The 13,565-nt window shown below is 54.0% G+C and overlaps 1 protein-coding gene across 8 annotated transcripts in view; it reads left to right on the forward strand.

The window, feature by feature from the left end:
* FOXP4 (forkhead box P4) overlaps nucleotides 1-13,565 on the forward strand; it is a 62,465-nt gene that overhangs the window by 15,526 nt on the left and 33,374 nt on the right. For all 8 annotated transcript variants that reach the window (XM_042800113.1, XM_042800112.1, XM_042800117.1 and 5 more), the window contains one exon: nucleotides 7,179-7,395. In XM_042800113.1, the coding sequence (XP_042656047.1) occupies nucleotides 7,195-7,395 (201 nt within the window). In that variant the 5' untranslated portion in view covers nucleotides 7,179-7,194. The remainder of the gene's footprint in view (nucleotides 1-7,178; nucleotides 7,396-13,565) is intronic.

Below are 13,565 nucleotides of genomic sequence, written 5' to 3' on the forward strand. Positions count from 1 at the left end.
GGACTTTTTCTCCCTCTATTAAACTTTTCCAATCTTCCTCCCTTTATTTTTTTCCCTTCCCACCTCTTTAAACAAAACAAAAAAAAAAAAAAAAAAAAAGAGAGAGAGGAAAAGTTATAAAATTTAAAGAACTGGGTCATTCAGGAAGTTATTGAAATAACTTAAAAATTACACTTCATTTTTACTCTCCTTGGAGTGAATCTACCTGGTTACTTTTAGATCTAGACTCTTCCCTGGTGCCTCTGTTATTTATGTCCCGTTGTGGATTTGGGGCTGGAGGTTTTGTGGAAGTTTGGTATTAAATCCTGAGTTATGAGTGCCGAGGATGTCCCTGTTGGGTCTGGGGAGGTGGTTTTCTTGTCTCCAAAGAACAGATCTGTGCCGGACACTCACTGATGCCCGGGGGGTGCTGGGGCGGGGGATGGAGGTGGGGGGGACGCATCCCCCCAGTCCGGTGCCCTGGGCGATTTGGTGCCATCCATCCCATCCCACTGCGGCGAGGGGGGTTTTGTGCCAGGCTGGATTTGGGGTCCTACAGGTGAGAGACACCGTTGCCTGTTCCCAGCCCTGCCTCTCCTCACTTGGGTGCCTCTTCTGCTCCTGTGTGGGCTGGGGAGGATTTTGGGGGGGGGCTCTGTGGGAGGGTGGAGAGTTGGGGCACCCTGCCCCCATGGCTACGGGGGGGCTGCAGGGCTGTGTCTGCGCATCAGGGTGTTTCACCTTTGAATTCCCGTTTGGAGCACACTGGGCAGAAGGGAAGCAAGTTTTTTGGAGGGGGTGAGAAATTGGGGTCTGCTTTAACCTCCCTCCCTAGAGCCAGGGCCCGATCCTGGCACCGCAGCGGCAGGCATAGCTCTGGGGGGACTTCCCAGAGCTCAGGCTTTGCCCCCCAGCCCTGCTCGCCGCAGCGTGCTTCTGTCGGGGCGCCGATATGGGACCTGCACCCCAACTCACCAGGATGCTCCATCACCTCAGCGGTGAACCACGGCTGGGTGCAGGCCACCAGCACCCACCCACCTGGCCCCCCCCGAGGGTGCTGCCCCACTCGGGGTCCCCCTGGGCCCACACATGCGGCTCCTGAGCAGCAGAGGCAGGAGCCCCCCGTGCACCACGTCACTATTTAATTAGACGTCCCTGATTAACAAAACTTGGCGTTCGGCTTCCTCCTGCCCTCATCTTTCCTGGCTCCGAATCAATGGCTTTGATATGCTAATTAGGGAGTAATTTAATTTCAAAAGGCCGCAATTAACAAGGGTGTTGTGGACATGCTGTAGTTAAGCGGCGTAATCTAATTTGCATTAGTAACAAGCAGGGACTAATTAGAAGCTTAATTAGACACTTAGACGGCTCTTGTGTTTACTTTCTTAATGAGATGGAGTGGGGCTTTTTTTTTTTTTTTTTTTTTTTTTTTTTTAATCTTTTCAAGAGCGCAGCGAGGGGAAGCGCAGGATGGAGCAGCAGCCCTGGCACCCGGCACGTGCCCGGCATCGGCCCAGCTCGCCTCCGGCCAGCCCCTCATCCGCGCCAGAAGGGATTTTATTTTCCTTGAAGCTTGCCAGGGAATGGGAGACGTGCCAGCCGGTCATCGGCGTCACCAGGGATGCCCCGTGTCCCCGGGCGGGATGGCTCGCTGGCGTGGGCGCCGGGTGGAGGATTTCCCGTGGGGTTGGCTACGGTCGGGGTATCCTCGCGGGTGCGAGCTCCGGCGAGCGACGGATGCTCCGAGGAAGCCGTGTTTTGGAGGGGCAGGTGGGCTCGCCGGGACCCAAGCAGGAGCAGTGCCACGTCCCACCGACTGGCACGGTCCCGGGGCTTCCTCCGTTGGTGGTGTTCACGCTTCCAGGTGTGCTTCCCGGCTCTTCGAGTGAGACGACCCACCGTTTTGGGGGAGAAAAATCTCACTCTGGTCGTTCTTGCTTGGTTTGTGTGTAGCAGCAAACGGTCGCCGGTGCCCGCGAGCATGGCCGGGGTGGCGATGGCATCGCAGCGGGCAGACGAGGAGAGCTGCGGGGGGTGAAGGACTGCCCGGCAGCGAGGGTGAGCACCCGGAGGTTAGTTCTTCCCAAAGAAGTTGCTGGGAGCGAGATGAAAGTGGGAGATGAAAGTGCCCAGAGGTGAGATCCCATTAAAGCGGTGCCCAGGCTTAGCCAGTCCTTGGTTCCTTAAATCTCTTCTAATTTACAGTAATGCTCCAGATTCGTTTCAGCTCCCCCAGACTTTTATTTTAATCCCCTTTCCACATTTCCATGTGTTTATGTGTTAATTAAAGGGTAAAAAGCCACTCTCCGAGCAACCCCGGCTGCTCCTTCTCTTCAAGCCAAAGCCTTTTAAGATTAGTGAGCCACTTCCTAAAGCCTCCGAGTGCTGGATCCGGACAGGCAGGTTGCTTGACTTTCCGTGGCTCGGAGCAGATCTGGTACCTGGGATCAAGTCCTTGTCTCTTCCCAGCGGTGCAGAGGAGCATCCCGCAGGCCTCGCTACAGATTTGGGAGGGATTTGCTTGGTCTGTGCTCCTCCACTGTCGGCAAGTACCCACAGAAGAGGCTGCCGGCACGCCTGGCTCCTGCTGCTGGAGGGAGAGCCCTCCCTGGCCAGCCCTCTGCTCCCCTCCAGGTCCTGGCGAGGCTGGAGCTGGGAGGAAGGGTCTGCAAAACGTATTTGGGACTGGGATGTGGTGGGAAAAAAGCCTCCGGAGCATCACAGTAGCAGGCCGCTTGTAAATGCGTGGTGTCACCTGTGCTGTCCCTTGCAAAACGCGGTCGGGCGTCGGGGACTTGCTCGGCTCACGGGGACGTGGCGGGGAGTGTTTTCCCGCTGGTGTTTCCCACTGTTCCTCCTCATCCCTCCCGGGTGGTGGTTTTGAGCTGGGGGTGCTTTTTGGGTTTGCATCTGGGGAAACTGAGGCCAAGGGGCACCCGCCGCTGTCGGGATGGGGACGGGGACGGGGGCTCGGGGACAGGGACCTGCTGGCAGTGGGGAGGAGGTGGCCTCGCTGCTGGGTCCGTACACGGCCCCGGTCCTGCCGGCATCCCGCGAAGGGCAGCCCAAAGTTACGGAGCCCCTGAGGACCACGGTATTGAGGATATTTAAAAATAGGAGAAACGGCTAAAATAGGTGTTCGGGCAATTGCTTCTTAGGGGCTCGTGGTCTCGGCTGTACCTGTTTCTGCAGCTCCCGGGGGCTGAGAAGTGCTATTTAATTTTCACATCCGTGGAGGTGAATCAGGTGGAGAAGCGGCATCGCTTCGGGTGGGTCTGGATGCCCCAAAATCCCTCAGGAGCTTTTGGGGAGAAATCACTCTATATAAACACTTCGTCTCCTAAAGACCCCACGTCCTTTGGTGCAAATCTTTGCTTTGAGTCTGCCAGCTTGCTTGCCTCCGTGTTCGTCCCCCGCTTTCTGCCGGGGCTCCAAAAGTCTCCGTGGGGAGGCCGGGCTCCGTGGCACAGCACACACGTGGTGCTCCCGTGGGACCCCAGGGAGCGTGGCACACGCGTGTCAGGCACACGTGTACATGGCAGGAGCCGTGTCCGACAGCCTGGCCAGCTGATCTGCACCTTCCCTCGCAGGGAAGCTCTGGGCATCCATCAGTCTGTTAATTGTGCTAATTAGAGAGTGTGGAGGTGTTAATTGGAAAACCCTGGTATCGTGCTTGTTTGGGGGGGGATGTCAATAAAAATGAATTGATGACTTGGCATGGCGCGTGCACTTTACAGGTTAGCGGCAAGTCAGGGGATGTCAAGGAAATGTTACTGCTCAGATGAAGCAATTGTTAATTAAAAAGCAACGGTAATTAATACACTCTCATTGCCATATGGTACTGCTGAAGACAGGGGGATTCTTTACTCCATTTGTAATTCTGTTTCCTTTTCTTTGTCCTGCGAAAGGTGCACATTTAAGTAAAAGGGAAAAAAAAAAAAAAAAAGGCAGTGCTTATTCAGTAAAGTGATTTTGAGTCTGAAATGATAATTAGCAATCCATTTGTGCAGCTTCTGTTGCTCATTGCCATTAGAGGGGTCTCCTCCCCTCCCCTTTTAAGTAAAACCATCCTTTTCTACTTTATCTGGGTATTGTATCTTCTGTGATGACTGTCTGGACAGGGTCCCTGCCTTTATGCCCAGGAGAAGGTCTGATCACAATTAGACCCGCTGATTATCAACGTATGGAGAATCCCTAAAATATTAGATGTGTTTGAACTAAAATAGATGAAGAGCAGGAGTTGGGATGCTGCAGAGCCCTCCTGTCTGTGCGGGGATGCACATGTGCTTCGGCACTCGCAGCCGGTCGTGCAGCCGGGTTTTGCTCATCCTAATGCAGCTTCAGTCATCCCAGATCAGTCCTGGCTGGAAAAGCGCTCGTTCCTCATTTAAATCAACTTTATAACATTGCAGACACTGGCTTCATTTTTTTTTTTTTTTTCTTTAAGGTTTTGTAAAACTTTTATATGAATGGAAATATTTTCATTATTATTATTACTTTCTTTTATTACTTCCCTTGCAGTGTTGGGAACCCAGACACACCAGCATCCCAGTAGGGTTTGCGAACGGGAAATCGAGTTTTACTAGACTTGGAGAGGGAACCCAACTGGCCCCGTGTCCCAGGCTGCGGGAATCACCCAGCTGGACCCCAGCGCCGGTTCATCTGCTCCAGCGTCCCGCCTCTGGCAGGGGCTGGGGATGACAGAGCAAGCCCATGGTTACAGCTCTTCCACTAGAAGAGATTTCCTCGTAATTCCCAATAGTTAAGCTTCAATTTATGCCCCGAAGCCAGGAAAGTTTTATATCCTTTCCAAAAACTTTTTTTTTTTTTTTTTCTTTTTTAATACTTCCTGTTGTAACTCTGGATATTCTTGTTCTCCATTTAAAAGTCAAATCCCTTTTTGAATCCTGCTGAGTTTCTGGCCATGGTGATGCCTTGTGACTGCCGGACATGGGCAGAGCCCGGCTTTCCCCGTGGGGCTGCTTGCCTGGTCGAAACATGGAGCAGATTTCAGAAGGAAAATGAGAAAAGAAACAGCAATAATTTAATAATTCTGCAGGCTCTCGTTTGCCGTTGGCAGGGGGGAGGAGCAAACGTACTTTGGGGGGGCAAAAGGTGTTTTCTTTCTTCCAGCTTTTTTGCTCCGAACGCAGCATCTGTAGGTGAGCATCCCATCCTTTCCCGATCTTTTCCCGGGATGCTGCTCCGACTGCGCTGTGCTCTCACCCCGGCTCCTGTGCTTCAAACAAAACCGAAGCCCAGTAATCCCGTTAACCTTGAACTCTCCCGCAGCCACCGGTGTGTCACCCTGCGCGGGTTCGGTAGCACCAGGACGGCGGGAGGGAGTCGGCAGCTCCACATGGGAATTAATGTCAGTCATATACCCTGCGGAAATGACTTTTGAAATGCATATAATCTCAAACATGCAAATGAGAAGCTTGCTTCACCCTGTTTAATATGAATGATCAGCTTCTGAATAGCTATTATTACACGCCACATTTCAGCAATTATGTTGTTCGCGGTTTGTCTTTCTGTCTTTTGGGGTTGGGGGGGCGGGGGGGAAGGCAGGGAGGAAAAAAAAAAAGGAAGAAAAAGGGAGAAACAGTATTTCTTCTCCCCGTCTCTCTTTCTTTATTCCCCCTCCTGTTTCAAACTCGCCGGCGAGCAGCGGCGGGTGAACCGGCACCTGCCAGTGGGGAAGGAGCCGGATTGAATGAGATAAAACTGTCCCTTCTTTTTCACAGAGCAAAGCATGTGTTGGGGTGGAGGGGGAGACCCTCGGCTGCTGTGGGGCTTCCCGGGGCCCCGACTGCTCCCTGCCTGGGTCGGGGCTGGATGCGGCCCCGGGGGCTCGGTGGTTGCTGCCTGGAGCGGCAGCGTTCGGTGCTGGGCACAGTGGCTGTGTTCTCTCCAGTGCCAGCTCAGATCCCAGTTTCTCCCAGAAAAGGGGACCCTCAGGTTCACAGCTAACAACCTGCCCCCTAATCAAACCCCCTTGAGCAAAGACTCTTCCTCTCATCGCTTTGATGTCAAGCCCTGTAACTCCTCAGGCGTCCCTATCCGAGCCCATCTGCCTTAATTTAAATAGCATTTAAGACTAAGGAGGGTCAGGGCTGCACTCAGCACCCAGCTCTTGTGCAGCTGACTGTGTGTTGGGGTGCAAGCAGCTTTTCCAGCCTGCGGCTCTCCCAGTGCCTGGTGGTTCCCCCCAGTTTGGCACAGGGGAGTCCCGGAGCTCCGGACAGTTGCCCTGAGGCTGCCGGCATCCCCCGGCTCTGCTCCCGGGATTGCTGCAGCACCCATGGGTGCAACGAGGCAATAGGCAGGGAGAGTTCACCGGGATAAAAGCCATCCACCGAGGCGAAGGGTTGTGCTGTTGCCTTGCGGGAGGGAAGCCTGTAATTGCGTGAAATGAAGTGTAAGAGCTGCAAAAGGCGGCTGCCAGGGGCTTGCGTGGGGCTGGAGGTGCGGCGGGTGTTGCAGCCTCTGCGCGGTGTTGGAGGGCGAAACAGCCGGCTTGGTCCTTCGAGGGCATCCGAGGGGCACGGCGGGAGGAGGGGGTGCACAGAGGTGTCTGGGTGAAAGATTTTCCAACTGACGTTTTCTGGCGTGCCACCGTGCTCTTCTTCTGCCACGTCCCAGCCCCGCGGTACCTTTGGGGTTCCTCGACCTGGCAGCAAACTTTATCTGCCGGGTGGTTTGTCCTGCTGGGAAGTGCTGGTTTGCTGGGAGCCGAAGCGCTTTGTGGAAGCATGTCAACTTTGTTGAGTTTTTCGTGGTGGAATATATGGCGCAGCCTCCAGACGCTTGGTGTGCAGCCTCGCTGAAGCTTCAGCTGTCTCCAGTGTCTCAAAGTGAAATATTTTGGGATTCTATGAAAAATGTCTGGATTCATGAGGTTTTTATGTCTTGCATCAGGCTGGGAGAAAGCTAAAGATGTGTTTTCCTAAGGGACACAGTTTGCACTTCTTTTGCCCCAGTGCTGCATGGGGCCGGCGGCGTGTTTACGGCAGCTCACGCTGCTGCACAGTTATTTTTTCGAGTAAATTTGAACACAGCTAAACCTGTCCAGGGTTTGACACCCCATCCCTTCTGGCCCTCGCGGGGATCGGAGATGGGGCAGGCGGTGGTGGGGATGCCAGCCAGGGATTTCAGACTCTCTTCTCATCCTCTGCTCTCTCCTCCTTCTTCTTCCTCAGGTCCTGCTAGCAAGTCATGATGGTTGAATCTGCCTCGGAGACGATACGCTCCACTCCCTCCAGCCAAAACGGGGTCAGCAGCCTCAGCAACCAGCCGGATGGCGGTGGGGGCGGCGCGGGCGGTGGCGGAGGGGGAGGAGGGCGCGAAGGAGCCGCGAGCGGGGAGACCAACGGCGAGATGAGCCCCGTGGAGCTCCTGCACTTCCAGCAGCAGCAGGTAGGAGGGACGCCCCGCTTCCTTCTCTTACCTGCCTTCCCCAAGGCAACATGGAACTGTGTGCTTTGAGGGTTTGGTTTGGGGCCAACAACTGGTTTTACCCCGGGGCTGGCCCAGGAGGTGGGTTGCACCAGACTTGGTCGTCCCTGTTGAAGTTGGGGTGGAAGTGTTGCTCCAAAAAGCAGGTGCCTGTCCTTTGGGGTGCACATCCCTCAGGAGGTGGAGCCTGTTTGTCCGTGCGGCTCGTGGGCTGCTGCCTGCTGCCCCAGAGATGGCTGTGTTTTGGGGGGTCCTCCTGTGCTGGTGGGGTCTGCCCACCCTGTCCCCCGTCGGTGCAGGGAAAGGAGGATGGCTGTGAGAGCAGAATCAAGACCTGTTGGCTGTAAAATAAGGGGAGGGTTTTCTCTGAGTCTGCAGTTGGTTATCCAGGTGGGTGACCAGAGGGTTGTCCCCAGTTCTCTGGGTCTCCTGGTGCCTTCAGCTGAAGAATTAACCTCACGTGCATGGCTGAAAACACGTGTGACCGTGACATGTGCATGCAACTGCTCTGTCCTTCAGCACACGTCTGTGCACCTCGGGGAGCCCGTGCTCGGGAGCTGCGTGGCACCCGTCTCCCCTTGCACCGTGCACACCCGGGCGGCCGTGGGGAGGGGGGGGACGTGTGTGCGTGCCTGCAGGTTACCTTTCAAAACAAACTTTGGCAAAAACATAAATTTTCCTCCTTGGATACTAAATAAGGCAATGATCCCTGCCTCGTACGGAGATCGCCTCCCTAAGCCATAAATTCCAGCGTGAAAGCTGTAAAAAATTGCTGTGTCTGATACTTTAGTAGTGAGTGCTGTAAATCCATTACCTGAATAACAGCCGTTTCTCACGCAGTTAAGCCCCTGTTCCCCTGATCTGAAGGGTAATCATGCGTGTAATGCTGCTGCGAGTCACCCCTGCAGAAGGAGCCGCCGCTCGCTCCCCTCCCCGCGCCGGGGGCGGCCCCAAATTTCACTGAGCAGCAGCCGGAGCCGGGGGTGAATAGGAGATGCTTGTTCCTGCACGGCCGGAACGGTGCAAATCGGATGGGCAAGCATGGTTGTGAAAATGGGGCTATCTCTTCCGGAAAATAAGGAATAAAGGGGCTTTTTGCAATGCAGAGCGCTGCTGCTGTTGGCTCATCCCCGTGGATGGTGCTCCCTGAGCTCACCTGGTAAATCCTGCCCTGCCCAGAGCACGGCCGATGTTTAATTTCAGCCTTTTGCATTTCTTCTTTTGGATTCCCAGTGTAATTACCCTGTGAAACTCATCGGCATGTGGAATTATTAAGGCAGAGGGTTTGGTAAACTTTCAAAAACAAATGACATCTGCAATGACAGCACCTTGGGGGGAAAAAAAGAAACCATCCCGAGGACTATCAATCTTCATGCTTCAGGGAACAGGCTGAGCACCAGCTGGGGTCAGGAATAAATGTCCCCATATAGAGAGTTTTGCACAATTAGGTGCTTTATGAAGGCTTTACACCATCCTCAGGAGCATCCAGCATTGGCCCTCTTGTCGCAGGCAGGCTCTTGGACCACTGGGCTATTCCCATCTGACAGCTTCTCTGTCCCGGCTCCGCCGCAGCTCCTGAAATGTCGGCACTCAATCCTTATTTAACTGTGTGAAATCCCCAAGAAATGTTAGGAAGCCTGGAGGGTGGACACTGCTCAACCACCCAGCCTGAGCTTGAAGGGCCACTGGTGGCTTAAATCTCCATGTCTGTAAGGGTTTTCTCGGTCGATGCAGCTCCCCAGGAGCATGTGCTCTGCCCCCATTTTTGGCTGGTTTTGCACCTTTTGGCGAAACGAGCTGGTTTTGAGTTTCTTCAGTGCCTGCCGTGTCTCTGCTTTCACCCTTTTGAAAGAGTAAACCCAGACAGCCCTGGGGATTGTTTGCAGGGGCTTCTTGAGTTAAAACTCCTCTCTGAGGACGCTGCCTGGAGGTGAAGAGCCCTGGGTGGGTGCTTGAAGGGAGCTGTGTGGATCTTAGGGTGCTCAGGGACCCCCCCCCCCCAAGGCTGTTTTGTGGCCTCGGGGGAGCCCCCGGAGCAAGAGGACGTGGGTGTCCAGCTGCACCAGCCCGGCTTTGCCAAGACAGGGGCTGCCAGCCACGGTGCCGGCTCTGTGTCACCGCGGAGCAGAGCTTTCCGTCACCATCCTCAGCTGCACCCGGCCCGTCTGTCCGCCCCGAGCTACGCCACTTCAGAGCATCCCGTGGTCCGGAGAGTCTGGAGGGAGAGCGGGAGGGACGGGGTGGGGAAAGGGCATCCTCCTCCCTTCCCTCCTTCCTTCCCTCCCTCCTTTCCCTCTCCCCCCAGCTCAGGGTGGGGGGGACACGGCGTTCAGGTTAAATCCCTGGATTTCAATGGTGGGATTCGGCTGAAAAGCTTGAATAGCGCGCGCCCGCATTGTGCCGGGGTTGGCGGAGGGGAGAGGTCGGCCGGGGGCATGGGAGGGCTGCCCGCCGGCCGGGGGCTCCCAGCGCCGTTGCTGTGGGAACGTGGCGAGACCTCCAGCGCGCCGACATCCTCGAACGGGGCTCCAAAGGGCCCCGCCGCCCTCGAGCATTAATGAGTTTTTAACGTGGGGGCCGGCCCCTCGCGCCCCCCGCCACGCCAGGACCCCCCCCCCCCCCCCCCCCCCCCCCCCCCCCCGGGTTGTCCTCGGTGGAGGAAGGCTGGGCAGGAAACGGGGGCAGCGGGGTGATGGGTGTGTCGCATCCCCATGATGGGGGGAGAATGGGGGATGCTCCAGTTTGGGTATCGGGGTGCAGGGCTGCACCCCGTGGGGGGGGGGGGGAGCAAGGGAGACCCACAGGGGTGCTCTCCAACGATTTGGGTCTCTCCAGGGTTTCCTTGAATTCCTAAAAAAAAAAAAAAAAAAAAAAAAAAAAAAAAATGACCCGGGTCTCCAAGTCTTATCCCAGAGCTGGGGTTTAAAGCCGTGGGGTGCAGCGAGGTTGGGTCTTGGGGGTCGTTGCAGCTTTGGGGTGCAGGGGGTGGTGGGGTGAAAGCGCGGAGGTGCTCGGAGCGGGGGGAATCGTGGGGAATGTCCCCAAAACCGGCAGCCGCACGGTAGCTCTTTCCAACTTGCAACCCCATGGAAAAGGAGCCATCTGGAAAATCCAGCTGCTCTAGTGTTGGTAGGTGTTTTTTTTATTATGCAAAAAAAAAAAAATATTGCCGTTTATGGCGGACACATGTCAAAGAAATGTTAAGTTATTAAACAAAAATAAGACCTTTTTTTTTAAAAAAAGAAGCAAATTGGACTTTTTTTGTAGTTAAAGAAGGGTGTGGATGGGGGAGGAGAGGCAATTCTCTGCCATAGGAAAGATACCATTCCATAAAACATGTGATCACATCTCAAATATATTGTGTAATCCGCTATTATTAGGGTATTTAAGATAAAAATGAGACCAGAGCACTTAAGTGAAACTCATCTCTCTATTAGGTTCCTTGATTTATATTTCATATTTTACTGAGTACAAATGCAGGAGGGGTTTTCTCCTTTTTTTTTTTTTTTTTTTTTCTTTTTTTTTTTTTTTCATGGGGTGGGATTGTCAGGAGCTTGTTCCTTGTGTTCTTCATTAGTGGAAATGGGTTTAACCCCTCGCCTGCGAGGATTGAAGAGTCAAGAGTAGAGGAATAAAGTCCAGAAGCATTAGCGTGTGCAGCAAAAGAGAGAACAGCTGGGGCCAAGAGAGAGGCACAGAGCTGGTTGTAAAAAGGACTTTTTTTTTTTTCCCTCTGTGAAGAATTGTGTCATTTTTGTTAATTTTGATCTCTTTGAGCCATTTGGTTCTGGTTAAGCAAGGCCGGGGCTGGGCTGGGTGGAAGTGCTTCTCAATATGGCATCATTTACCGTTAATATCCATCTAAAAATATCCGTGTGTGTGTGTTGTTTTAATAGCTCTAATTCTGGAATGTGACGATGTCATTTTTATGAGGTTAGTGTAAAAAAATTTTTTTTTTAACATTTTTTCATCCCTTCCCAACCTCTTTCTACCCTCCAGACAGAACGGAGGGAGAAGGGAAGATACAGACTCTCTTTGTAGATCCTCCTTCTGCCTCCTTCCTTGCAAATTCCTGGTTTAGTATCATTTTTAGGGTGGCTTTCCACTCATTGGAGGTTAAAACCCCATGCAAAGCTTTGATCCCATCCAGGTGGAAAATCCCTCAGCTATTTTTGGTCAGCGGTTCCCATCGCGGGCCGGGTGAACGCGCTCCCCCCTGCGCTGCTTTTGGCTCCGGCAGCTGGAGCATCCGGGCACTGCTGGGCGTAATTAAAAAGTACACCCTCATAAAATTAAATACCTGGTCGAATAAGGTAGTTTAAAAATACCCTGGGCAAGGTTTTCCGTTGCCCTTTTTGATTTTCTGGGAGGCTGAGGCTTGTGCTTTTAGAAAGATCCATGGATGTCTCCATCCTCGCCAAACTTTTTTGAACATCTTGAGCTATTTCTTCTCAGTTTGACCAGGCAAAGGGGGTGTCAGGGAGGCTCAGCTCGGGCAGGTTTTGAGGAGAAAAAGGCAGCGGCCAGGCAGGGATGAGGGGTTAATACAGGGGCTGAAGTGGGAGTCAGCCACCCTAAATGGGATGGGTGCTGCTATCGCCTCTCCCCGGGCTCCTCCATCGCTGGATCCAGGTGGCACCTGGTGTTCCCTGTGGGAGAAAGGGAAGTTTGTGGTGTTTGCTGTGGGGAAAGCAGCCAAAAGCTGGCCCTCCTGCCCTCCTGGGACACCTCCATCACGTAGAGGGGTGAAGGTGTGGAGTCCCCCAGGCTGGAGCACAAGCCTTTGGGGAAAGAATCGGCGATAATCCCCAGGTACGCTGGGTGGAAGCCGGGATAACAGGCTGCTGCCCCACTGGAGGATGAGATGCTTTCACCTGAAGGCAGGGAGAGGATCCAGCCTCGGTTTACCTGGCAAACTGGAGGGATTCGGTGTCTCCAGGGAGAGATGAGCATCCCCACAGGCTGGGAACCCCAGGAACCCCCTTCCATGGCAGGGAAACCTCAGCTGCCGCAGGAGCAGCTCAGAGCTGGTCCCGGCAGTGTGTGTAGGCAGAGCCTTTGCTGTGCCTGGGATTAATCCCAGTGTGGTTCATTTATTGACCCCCTCCCCGTCCCAGCACACGCCTTGCAGCATCTCTCATCTCTCCCTGCAAAAACCTGGTGTGTTACGTGCCCCTGCGCAGCTTGGGGTAGTTGTGGGCCCAGCTAAGTCTGGGTCACCATCCTCTTCCTCAGCCCTGAAATGTGCTGCTGCTCTTGGGGAGGGCAAAGCCAAACAGCATCAGCTCTTGACAGAAGTGTCTGAGACATTACAAACTTTTTTATGGGATAATTTGCTGATCAAAGGAAGCCATCCAGGAGCATGATGAATTTGACACAACCCATTCGTTCCTAATTACGGGTAACGTGCTAATGACTCTTGAATAATACCATGCAGCGGGATACAGTTTTTTAAAAAAAAAAAAAAAAAAAAGTCATTTTTTCTCCAGTTCACAGAGCCAGGAGGTGAAAGCCCATCTGCTCCCACAGGGGAGACTTTCTCCCTTCTGCTTTCCCGTCTCCTCAGCCCAAAGGGGCGGTTGTGGGCAACACTTTCCTTGCTCATCCCTACGGAAAGGCTTTATCCCCCCAGCTCCCGGGCTGGTTCTCCTGCCCTCTGGAGTGAGGGTAACAAATGCAGGTAATGCGGGGCTCTGCATCCTGAAATTCAGCTCTCAGGGCTCCCCACCTGCCTGGTGCAGCCGTGCAACAGGTTTGCAGCCCCAGGCGCTGCCAGCCAGATCATCCCGGGTTTGCAGGCTGAGCTGAATTTAAGCTTAAGTGGAAATCGCTGCCGGGTGGTGGGGAGGGAGGGGGCAGCTCTGGGGCGCTGGTGGAGAGGCCCCTGTGAGCAATTGTAAGGCCGTGTCATTTTTTTTTTTTTTTTTTTTCCTGTAAATCTTGTAATTTCGTGCTTCAGAGCACAACAAAGTGAGAGAGCCAGCGGGGAGTGAATTAAATTCCCCCCTGAGAGGCGGTGCGGGGTGGGCGGCCAGTGGTGGGGCTGAGCCGGCCGGGCACTGGGGACTCGGTGGCACCCACAGGTCAGCCAGTATTTGGGTTTAGAAAGCGAGATATTGGGAGAACTCCTG

Source organism: Tyto alba, unplaced genomic scaffold (genome assembly GCF_018691265.1).
Source record: "Tyto alba isolate M040663 unplaced genomic scaffold, T.alba_DEE_v4.0 Super-Scaffold_30, whole genome shotgun sequence".
NCBI lineage: Eukaryota > Metazoa > Chordata > Aves > Strigiformes > Tytonidae > Tyto > Tyto alba.